The sequence below is a fragment of the Squalius cephalus genome, assembly GCF_949319135.1.
Source record: "Squalius cephalus genome assembly, chromosome: 1".
Lineage (NCBI taxonomy): Eukaryota > Metazoa > Chordata > Actinopteri > Cypriniformes > Leuciscidae > Squalius > Squalius cephalus.
Window position 1 is genome coordinate 50,183,013 of NC_137122.1, and position 12,055 is coordinate 50,195,067.

At 39.8% G+C, this 12,055-nt stretch overlaps 1 protein-coding gene across 1 annotated transcript; it reads right to left on the bottom strand.

Moving 5' to 3' along the window:
* On the bottom strand, positions 1 to 9,951 carry LOC307171658 (cytolytic toxin-alpha; the record flags this gene model as incomplete). The annotated part of the gene is given in 9 exon segments (XM_079893415.1): positions 1 to 6; positions 135 to 1,325; positions 1,327 to 1,501; positions 1,503 to 1,794; positions 3,335 to 3,411; positions 6,288 to 6,326; positions 6,497 to 6,603; positions 7,180 to 7,252; positions 9,821 to 9,951. Coding segments are annotated over 9 exon segments (2,091 nt in total).
* Positions 9,952 to 12,055: the final 2,104 nt, after the last annotated feature.

Consider the following 12,055-nt stretch of genomic DNA (forward strand, 5'->3'; position numbering starts at 1 on the left):
TCAAAGCTGAATTTTCAGCATCAATACTTTAGTCTTAAGTGAAAAAATATAATCCAATTATATATATATATATATATAAAACAATTTTTTGTAAATGAATAAAATCTACAGATAACGCTTGGTATGTGGCTGACAGTGTCACTGGCTTCACTCACTCCCACTTCACCCACTATCCTGTTGCGGATCAAGTACTGCTTTCCAGACTCCAATCCATTCAGAGTAAAGTCTTCATCAGCTGTGTTTATGACAAGCCACTGTTCTTCAGCTCCAGAATCTGCTTTTACTTGCTTGTACTCCACTCTGTACTGCACTGTTTTTCCAGTTGGGGATTTCTGCTGTTTCATGGACACAGTTTGGTCCTGGACACCCATCACTATTGGTGGGGGCGGTTTGGACACAGGTTGGAAGTGTTTGTCTGGCAGTTTCTCTTGTTCATACAGATAGATGGAGGAGCCTAGATTGGAGGGATCAGAGATGGCAGAAATAATGAAGTGGATTCTCTTTTCATCTTTATTGGCCTCTGAAAAACCTCCGAAGCCGGATAAGTTCTCTCTCATATTCAATATGACATCAGGATCAGTGAACCACTTTCCCACTAATGCCCCAGACAAGATCATAAATCTATCAAGCTTTTGAAAATCGTCTGATTTCAGAAACTCCTCCAAGGCTGCAAGATCCAGATCTTCATACTCCAGAGATGTGAAGGTGAAGCACACCACAACATCAATTTCAGGATCAAGTAGGATGGTGTTAACACCACATGAGTCTTCAACTTTGATCCCCTTCAATGTCTTGATGTAAGAAATCAAGTGGTCAAGTTCTGACTTTGCATCATGTAACCAATGGTTAAGCTTGTCAGCATTAAAAGGGGAGTCAAGGTGAATCTTCAGGATATCTTCTAGTGACTTCTCCTTCTTTCCTTCCTCTCCTCGAATAGCAGGCAAGACCTTGCTGACAGCTTTCTGAAACACTGTCTTGTAAATGTTAAATGACTCCTGAAATGAGCGCAGCCTCTCTTTGACGTCACTGAAATCATCAACATGGCGATTTCCAATGAAGTCGTTGCATGTCCTCTCTGGCTTCTCCAGACTTGTGCTGATTTCCCTCACTAACTGAGCTGCTTTTGTACTCAGTGGATGAAGAGGATATAGCGAGACTTCTACTGGAAGTGCATTCTTGGGATTCTCCTTCAGCATAGAGGGGAGCTTCTTGTAAAAATCAAGGGCCTCCGTGTATGTGTTGGGGTTTTGCTCAAGATGGAAGTCATCATGAAATGTGCAGGAAATCTTCTCAGACATTTCCTTTTCACCATCTGTCATTTGTACAGCTCCCTTTTCTTTCAATTGAAAATTTAGGAATCTTCTTGATCATGACATTCAGATCCCCCTCAATCTTCTGTTTGTTTTCACCTTCTGAAAAAGTCAGATCAAACACCATGAAAGCCTGAGCTCCGTACAGTACAGCTGTGACCACATGAGTTGCAGTTTTCTGGTCAAAGACCAGGGTAGGTGATCTTGCTCAGCTGAGTCATAGTGAGATGTTCGTATCTGGAGGTTTCACCATTCATTGTTACTCTGGACTGTTGGTTTGAGGATTTGGTATCACGCAGGAACTTGGCAGATCCTCCTACCTCCACCAGCCCCCCCAAGAAACTGGCCTTCAGGGAAGCACTTACACCCATGAGACTGAACTTGCTAGAGAGAGAGTCAGAGGTACTGAACTTCAAATCTGTCCGGGGCTGTGGATGGATGTCCAAATCTTCACTCAGTGATTTCTTATCCCACAGAGTAACACCTGTAATACGAAGTGGCTTTAACAGTTACTGGTCAATTAGGCAATCAGGTACTGACTTCAACTAGGGGGGTAATAATTTGGGGGTCGAAATTTGGCACACCGGTGTTGCGCCAAATTAAGACCCCTGCCAGATTATAATCCCCATATAGATAGGTTTAGGATTTGGAGTGAGGGTGGGGTTAGCATAAGGGGATGTCGAAATTCAGCCTAACATTGGCAAGTCTAGGACACCATAGGATTAATAAATCGCTAGATTTGTCGCTTTCCTTCGACAGTCACCAACACACTCAAATACTGTATACATTGTTTGTATATACATTATTTTATTATGTGAATAAAAGCTAACATTAAATCTGTTCATCATATATAAAGCTACTGAGTCTCTTCAGGAAAAATTGGATTAAATTGGATTGGATTTGTGAGAGAGACTTTCTTTCGTGGAAAAACAAATGAGCGCAACAGCACACGATAATCTCACGTAAGAAACATACTGAGGTAGGAATTAAAAATGTTGAGTTTAAAAAAAAAAAAAATTGTAACATGATAAAGTTACATAACACGACCAAGGGAGCTGTTTTGCTGAATATATCACGAACAAGGAGCCTATTTAATTATCATAAATGTTTATTATCATAATTAGCCTATTTAATATTAAGTTACTTACATTTTAGACACATTATTGACTGTTTTATTTATATTTCACCAACGAAAATAGTTCCAAAGTAAAACAACAATCAGTGCTGTGTTTTACTGAATTATTAAGATTCAGCGTTTTGAACGAATCGTTTGAATGACTGACTCAATGACTCACTTATTAAAGGCCTCATTATACTTCTGCGTCGGACATACGCCGGAGCCTATACGCCGTAGCCAACGTGTTGGTTTTAATTTATACTTCTGCGTCGTTGTCCGCGTTGACGCGCACTTAGGGAGCATGTGAAACCCCGAGGGAGGGGTTCTGGCAGACCAATCACAGCGCTTGCGTCCGCGTAGAATTGACGCGTTGTTATTTTTTACAGTCTATGGTTGTTACATATTTTTGGAGAGGTGCACGTCAGGGTACGCCGAAGGGTACGCGCGCTACACACAGCCTACGACGTAGCTACGGCGGCAGTTCGACGCAGAAGTATAAATAGTCCTTAAAACGGCCAGATGGGAATTAAGATGTGGTAACACTGATCTTGCAAACCCCTCAGCTAATGTGCAGTTGCGCCCCTGGTCCTACACATGAAACTGGTAAAGCATCTTTCCATTGGTGAATTGAGGGCGCCATCTCTTGGTGAAAGTGCACAATTTTAATCCAGAGCTGAATTTGAATTGAGCCATTCAAAAATGGCACAAAATATAGTCGCCTCTCCTTCCCTCTGGCCTTTCAATTACCATTTGCAAGCCCTGTGCTTCACTGCAGCAATCTCACTGTTCCATAAGCTGTGGTCATTCTTTTGTTGTTACTAGCCAGGCCTTTGCGATGTTGGGTCAACCTGGGTTTATTCTTTGCACTGGCTTTCTCTTTATAACTGACTTTCTCTTTAAAACTGACACTGGAAATTGACCATCAGATGTTTCATCTCTGGGATGGGGCTCACCTGCTGACTGTCACTACTAGTACCAGGCCATCTGAATTGTGGAGTGGATACACTCTCATGAAATATTCCACCTTATTAGGCTACATTTTTTATTTGATTTGATTTACTGTAATAAACACCAGTGACCAGTCCCGTATGCATAAAAAGGCCAGGTAGAAATATTGAGAGCACATACAAAAGTGCTAAAATATATAGATACAGGCGTCCCATGATTCCCTTGTACAGATTATAAATACAAAATATTCATGTGGTTTAGGCATGCTATAGCAAAAGTGAGCTGCTTTTGCAAGGATGACTTCTCTGAGCTTTCAGATCTCTGACACTTATTTTCAAGCCACACAAATAATGTATAGTTAAATATTAAAAACATCCAGATTAGTTTTATTTATTTATTTATTTATTGTAGATTGAAAAAAAGCACATTTGTCATCTTTGCAGCTGAAGCACAACTTGAAATAAAAGAGGAGCCTTTGATATGTCTTAAACAATGGAGCCTATAGTGTTACAAAGGTTGAGAACTATTGAATTAAAAAGCACCATTAAAGACATTCATTCACCTTCTAAGCATGATTTGATCCTGATTGCTGTTATTACAGTGCATTAAAGTAGACTACTGCAGTGTCATTATCAAGGGAGGAACACAATTACATGTTTCCTGCTCCCTGTAGAGAGAGTAAGTAAGACTTCACACTGACAGACTCCCTATATAGAGCAATGGGTTTGCTACAGTTCTGCTGTGGTTCTGCAGGAGAAGTGTGTAAAGGTATAGTGCATTAAGTATGATGAGGTCATTTGAGTTCAGAATGATGAAAAGCCAGGAACTTTAAAATTGTCCAAATGAGGTGCATAGACCAAGACCTCAAATAAGGGAAACACTTCAAAAAATCCTGCACACCCTAACAATGAAAGTGAAACAACAATGCAAGATAAAAACCACTGCTTTAATGAAAAAGTGGCAAACGTTTCGAGTTTGTGATCGTGAGATCCACATAAAAGAACGGCCGGTGCGAGACTCTCTAAGCGACATAGATTCCTAATGAACGAGTAAAATATAAAGCATAAAGAGTTAAATGGAATAATCAAATTTATTGCTAAACTGTTATACCAATAACCAATGGCATTCCAACATAAATTCGAGGTCGTGATAAAATGGAGTCAGATTAAAGCTTAATTGGAATCAAATTACTTTGCCACGCAGAAAATACCTTAACCCGTATGGAAACCGCCATTGGACCAATAGACGGGCTTACAGGTTGGAGCCAAACTCTGCTGGGAATTGGCCCTCAAGGAGCAGGTTTGGAAACCCCTGTCTTATGCTGTTTACTACACCATTTTCAACTGAAAATGTAAAACTTTTTATGCATTTTGGCCGTTCGTTCGCACGAGAACGGCGTTTTGGGTGCCTGAAAACGCAAAGTTTTGAAAACGGATTTCAAAGTGCAAGTTTTTGAAAACGGTCTCCGTATAAACAACAAAAACGCATATCTCTGAAGACGATGACGTCATGCACATGCGTATTACGTGTTCAGTCTATAGTGTTTCATCGCCATCTAATGGCCTGGCAGCTGTGTGAATGGGGATCGTTTTGACAATGGTGTTGTCTGTATGCGGAAAACTCAAAGGAAAAACTTCTCCGTTTTAAGCATATCGCTGTCGTGTAAACGTACCCTTAGACATAGACATGTCTGTGAAGTTGAATGATTTACATTTTATTTTTTTAAATGTTACATAATGGACAGATAATGAATGCATTATTATCCACATATTCAAACTTGTTGCATCCCATTTGTTATGAGACATGCAAGAGCAATTTATCCACTCTTTGGCAGCTCCTTTAACTTGCCTGTTTCGGAAGAGAGTAATCAGGAAATTGTAGCTATAGCTGTAGATTTTTTTTATACCTTTGCAAATTTACAGCACAAAGACAACATTACCAACAAACTTTACAACGCACTACAGCTTGGTGCGATGCCAGTGGTACCCGGCTCATCTTGACAGAACTATGAGCGTTTCATCCCTGAGATGCATTAATCTACGTCAATGACTTCCCCTCTGTGAGAGCTCTAGCGAAGTATCTCCTTTTGAGCAGAAATGAGGCGCTGTACTGCCGGTACTTCAACTGAAGGCGACATTTTGAAGTGAAAATCAGTTCATTCCCTGCTGAGCATGCTTGCTACAGTACAGCTGTGATTACATCAGGAGACACAGATCAAGTGTGGAAGAATCCTCACCAATCCTCACCAGTGAGGGATTACAGGAGCCATGGTCCTAAAACTCTCTTAAACCCATCATAGTTTGTATACTTACTAATTCTGATTCATTAACATACTCAAGGTTAGCTATTTTTTTTTGAACGGAAGTCACTTTTTGCCAGTTTTTCACTCTGCCAAGTCAAGTCAATGAGTGTACAGGAAACAGAATTTAAATGTATTTTTTATTCTACCCTAAATCTTAAAACAACTTTTGTTGTAGGCCTACTATATAAACAGGAATGTTTAAGAAATTATAAAGTGCTGCATTCTGAACCATTACTATGCTAAAACGTGAATTGCCAGTCCAGTGTTGTATGTTTACAGTACCACTGGACAATTTAGTGTGCGTGGGGAACAAAATTTGAATTATGACATTAAAGATTTTTGTATACTCTGCTAACATAACCATACCTCATATGGTAAGACAGCTTAAAAGTAATAGGCTACAAATATTCCTTTTAAATATTACACACCAGTTTAAGTCAATTAATTGGCTAGTGCTGCAGCATTGGTTTCAGAACTCAAGAGCACATGGAGTGATACTGTATGCAGTGTTGCTACTATTTCCAATGGCCTGCTCATAAAGTAGCTAAATGTCGCCAAATGAAGTTGTGGCAAGCAAGGCGGTTGTGGCACGTGTGCTAATGATCGTCACCTGCGCGCCACACCGGTCTTGAGTCCCACGGAGGAGCTCCTGAAGGATAGAAGGAGAAGTGATGACAGTGGAAGACATGAGAGGACCAGGCCTAGGACATTTATGTTGGTGTTTTATTATGTTTATATGTGGCAGTCATCTGTGAGGGGCTGCCGCCTTACTTTCGTTTTGTTGTTTTGTTCCCGCCTCCTTCTTCCCTGAACACAAACCTTGTTACATTGGTGCGGAAACCCGTGAGGAAGGAGGGACACGCTGTCAGAGAGCCCTCGCTGCTGAGGGGGATCGCGTTGCCGAGGAAGTCGGGCAGCAAATATTCCTTTTAAATATTACACACCAGTTTAAGTCAATTAATTGGCTAGTGCTGCAGCATTGGTTTCAGAATTGGTTGCAGCGATTTAGCAACATGTGGGACGAGACCTCCCCCTGTTTTTTATAGCATCAAATAAATAAATAACTAAAACCAAACTTATTTATGAATAAAAACATAAAAAAGGGAGAAAAAAAAAAACTACCTGACAAAACCATCTTTGGAAAAAATGTTTAAGTGTAATTTGATTGTTTAGTTTGTCTTACGTCCAATAGATTGGTGCAGGTATGACGTCACTTTGTAGGCCAACTGGCAGTTAGCATCACGGTTCCCTCAACAAAAAAAAAACAAAACAATAGGATTTCTCCTTAGGCTTTTGGTTTATCGCAAAAAAACAAACTCTGTGATCAACAACAGTTGATGATAGTTACACGTTTTGTCCATCAAAATATTTTTTTTTACAGATGAACACAACTTTTATGAATTTTGGTTCAAGGTTTTTGAACATTTTCCCAGAGAGTTTGAGTTAGAATAGTTTAAAAGAGCACAATTATAAGAGAGGCTGTAAAAGCGGACTGAGTTTACCTGTTCGGCGTGATGACATCTAATGTCCTCCACAGCCTCCGTAGTCTCATTTAGCCACTTGTTAGCAAACTGCCTTTTTCAAGACACGTAACAGCTTAAAACATCACGAGTGGGGCAATACTAATGTATTCTTGAGCTTGTAAGTCTTGAGCTTGTGTTCACCATACAACTTATTTCAGCCATTTAACCAAAAACCCATTCAAAAAACCCATTGACTTCAGGAGGATTGAACCGGCAGTGCTAAAATGCTAACTCGTTTCCGTGTTTTGCTCTACAAAGTGATGTCATACCTGCACCACTCTATTAGATTGCATGGAGAGGGCAGGAAATTTGAAATTGTATATGATGTTCTCGTTTTTTTTTAAAGTAGGTCTACTAATTCATGATTTATTTGTTTATTTTCTTTATTTCTATTAAAACCAATAGTAGCCTATTGTATATTGCCTATAGTTTTCCTCTTGCTTTTTTTGTATATAGGCTATTGTAAACCCAATCTTTTTAGTCACTATCTTTTTGGATGTCTTGATATAGCTGTAAATGTTTCATGTTTGTTTCAATGTCAATTTTTTTTTATTAAAATAAAAAAATAAAAAAAAAACTTGGAGAGGGCGGGGTTTATGACATGTACTGCATCCAGCCATCTGGGGGCGATCGAAACGTTTTGACTTCACTTTTCAGGACTTGTACGGCACATTTGTGTGAAACTTGCAGGATGTTTTAATAGGCCATACAAAGCCAAAAGATAAAGGCAAATCTGATTTCTCATGTTATGACCCCTTAAACTGTTTTTAGGTAATGTAGGACAAACATAAAGTGTGTATATAAAAAAAAAGGAGAATTAGTTGTGTTAGTTGTTTCTGGCTACTAAAAACACACAAAACTACCGATTAATAAAATAACAAATTTACACACTTCACATTTAATGGCATTTGATGACGTTTAGACATAAAGCGTTTAATAGATCACATAATTGCTTGAAATCATTTGCAATTGGGTTGTAAATTAATTGTCATTTTACATGTTTGGCTGCATTTCTTGACCACTTGGTGTCGCCAGTGCGCGGAGTTTCGAACGTTTTGAAATAATGAATCATCCAAAAACATTTTGAAAAGCTCCTTGATCTCTCTACAACCTACAAAACGACCAAGTTACAGTAGTAGTCATATTAAAAATAAAGTCATCTTGCTAATTTTCACTACAATCAACAACTGAGAGAGTTCTGGTGGTTGTTAATAAATTTGAATTAGAATTAGAAGTAGCGAATCGAAGTCCATCCCTTTAATGAATCACTCTTTTGAGTCGGTTCAGTCAAACGGGTCAGCAAAACGGCCTGTATTCGCGATTCATTCTCTATCGACAGTTCGAATCACTCACGCAAGCTGAATCGTCTGAAGCGGGATCGCGCTCAATACTTCGGCACACAGCTAACTAAAAATGCGCGGGAAGAAGTGTGTTTACGTACAATCCACTGAATTGGACCCTGCTGCAAAATGCATTCTACCGCATGCCAGCGTTGAAGAAGGTCTTTATTAAGTTGCCACACCTGCACATGGGCCTTGTGAATGACTCTGGTAAAGACTGCAGGTAAAGACCTTTTCAAACACGGTCACCTTTGGCTTGCTAGTTGGTAACACTTAATATTCACACAATAATATTATTTATTTGACTGCACTGACACTATTGGATGAGAACAAAACTTGAACTGAACTGTCATGTACCATGGTAGTAGTATAATCTGGCCATACTGTGCTAGTTCTAAATACCACTACCTGCCACAAAGGCAAGTAGAGAGAATAAAATGGTGTGTTGTTATAACATAAGTAACCACTGGGTGCTGCTGTGCCCCCATCGTCTCAGCATTAGGCCGCAACAACTGGGCTGAAATGAACATGATGTGTTTCCAAACACAAGGGAATAACTTCTGTTTATTACACTTCAATGTACAACTTCAGCAATAACACTGACTCTCTGTTGCTATTCAGTGGTATATGACAAACAAACATGATTTTCTTATGCTACTAATTCACTGGCTGCATTTTGGCAGTGCATATGCTTTGGCAGGACCTTCCTAATTAGGCCCCGTGCATGAAATTAATGAGTTTAAAGAAAACTTGTTACAGTCAAAATGGCAGCGCTGCTATTTATTTGAAAGGAATTGGGCTTATGGGTATTATGGTATATGGAGAGCCCTGATACTTAAACATAATGAGGGGCTGGTAGTAAAACGAGATAAATATTAGAGCAGGCTGTGTGTCTCTCTTCAGTTAGCTTGGCCATCCTGGATGTGATTATGCAAAAGGAATATTCGCATGGACAGCAGCAGATGAAAACTATAGCTTGACAGCACAAAACCCTGTCATAGCTCAATTTTTAACTGCACTTGTTAATGTAAAGAGTCTACCAGCAGGGGCCAAACTAGCTAAACCTTGAACCCCCCTGAATGCTATAGTAAGTATATGCAATGAATCTGGATTGTGCCCAGTATTAACAATGAGGTTGTACTTGATTATAATAAGAGCAATCTAGTTTAGTTGCATCATGCTGTGCACCTGCAGTGCAGAGTCTGTAAGAAATGTGACTCTTTTATTGCCCTAAAAACAAAACGCTGGTGATTTCACACTATTGCACCCCAGGCCATCACCTATCGCCCTTCTCTCTTTTTATCGCTCTCTCCGTCTCTCGTTTTCCCTCCTCCATTGCATCACTCTCTGAATTATTAAGCTCTGTCATTCTTTCCGAGGGAATCCGTCTCTCATCAGATCTGTAGGCCATCTCATCTGCTTCACCGCTCTTTCACCTCAAGCACCAACACTCGCAACGTCGCCTCCTGACAGACATGAAATCGCTCATATCACGGCCCGCACACACACACTCACACTCACACAGTGTACACTTTCTTACCTTTTTCCTGTTCTTGGCACGCACTCATTTCATCAGTGCTGGCAAGGACAGTAATTAAATAAAATCTGCAATGCTACTAACTTTTTCAGCAGCTGGTCAAAAGCTCAGTTGTTTTTAAAACAGTAGCTTTTCTAGTAACAGGCTCATTTTATTTCCATTAAGTAGCAGTATATTGTGACAAAATGCGTCCCCTCCAAAGTCCCTTTAAGGCAAGTCATTTTAGTCATGCAAGTGTAGCTCTATTTGAATGGGCAAGCATCAAATTCTCCAAAGCTGTTCACCAAGCTTACAATTAAATTTCATATTTAAAATCACCTATGATTTCTGACAACAGCTGTCTCATAAATGTTGTTTCTAAACATTCAAATCTTGACAAAAAACCCTGCATTTTTCAGGCTGGACCAGCCAATACACATGCGCAGTGCTAAGCGCGCGTCTCAGAACACTGACGGTTTCTATAGCAAACGATGCTTCTAACGGCACTTGCAGTGACGCAATAACTTTACTAAGTAGTTATAGGCTCTTTTATTTAGAAAGCGGGACTTATTCCGCCATTTTGCTCATTTCTCCCATTCATAGTAATACGTGTCTAAAGTCTTTGGTACCTCCTCTCTCTCAAATGGAGCGCTGGGAAGTCTGATTCATTTCGGTAAATATGGTTAAGTCATTTGCAGGTCCAAATGCACCTTCAGATCATAAAAGCAAACAACAAATGGTGCTTATACACACACGGTTTGCTGTAGTATACATCCAGAAAATTGTGATCTTAACCTTTATCTTCATATGGAAATATCAGTTGGCTAGACAGTGATTTGATCTTTTCTGACATAAAACAATTGGTGTCTGGGACACTGCAAGCTTGGGGACTTTAAAGTTCTTAAAGGGATAGTTCACCCAAAAATTATTTCATTAATTACTCACCGTCATGTCGTTCCAAACCTGGAAGTCTTTCGTTCATCTTCAGAACACAAATGAAGATCTTTTTGATTAAATCTGAGAGCTTTCTGTCCCTCCATAAAGAGATCGTAAAACGAATCCATATGAATTGAGCGGTTTAGTCCAAAATGTTTTGAAGAGACTTTATTGCTTTACATGATGAACAGAATTAATTTAGGCTTTTATTCACATATAAACACTCATCAACTCGCACATCAGTTGTGGTAAACGAAAGCTCAAGCATGTTTGCTTGACGTGCGAGAACCAATGAGGTTCATTCTTGTGTTACGCATCACGTTTCAGCTTCAGCAAGAACCAATGAGGATCATTCTCGTGTTACGCAGCACGTTTGAGCTTCCCCAAGTGTTACAATGCAATACAATGATGATAGAGAGATGAACAAATAAACATGATATATTCATTCATAGGGCTAATAGTAGCTTAATGTAGCTAACAACCTTTTCTAAAAATGTTTTCACTGAAAATTCACTCGTTCATTGTCTCTCTCCCCTTTTGTTGTTCATCACTTCAACTTTTCCTTTACAGAAGCCCTTTCACCCCACATCATCTCTTTCTCTCCTCTGTCTTGCCTTCATTGTCGATTTGCCCTCTGTTTTTCTGTAACGTCACGGCCCAGTGCTGAACGTCACTAAAGTGATGGAGGGAAAAAGTGGAGGGTTGAGGCAAGGGACTGACAAGGAAAAGAGAGCGAGTGTTCTGTGTTTGTGTGCATGTGAGACTAGAGACACACACAAACACACAGATCAGTTGCCTGTGGGTGTGAGGGTGGTGTAAAATGGCTCAGTCTGGTGAGAACACAACAGGCGTTTAATGCATCTCGCCGAAACCATAGAGTGCTGGTAAGAGATTTCCCCAGCGTAACACAATCGCATCCCTAAAGAAAGATGTGCTTTGCCAAAAAACTAAAAAAAAAAAAAAAAAAAAAATTGTATTGAAGACAATGGGGACTCCATGATGGGTGGTGCGAGTCTCTAAATTCATCAGCCGCAATGTCCATTGGAGACTGACCACTTGAGAA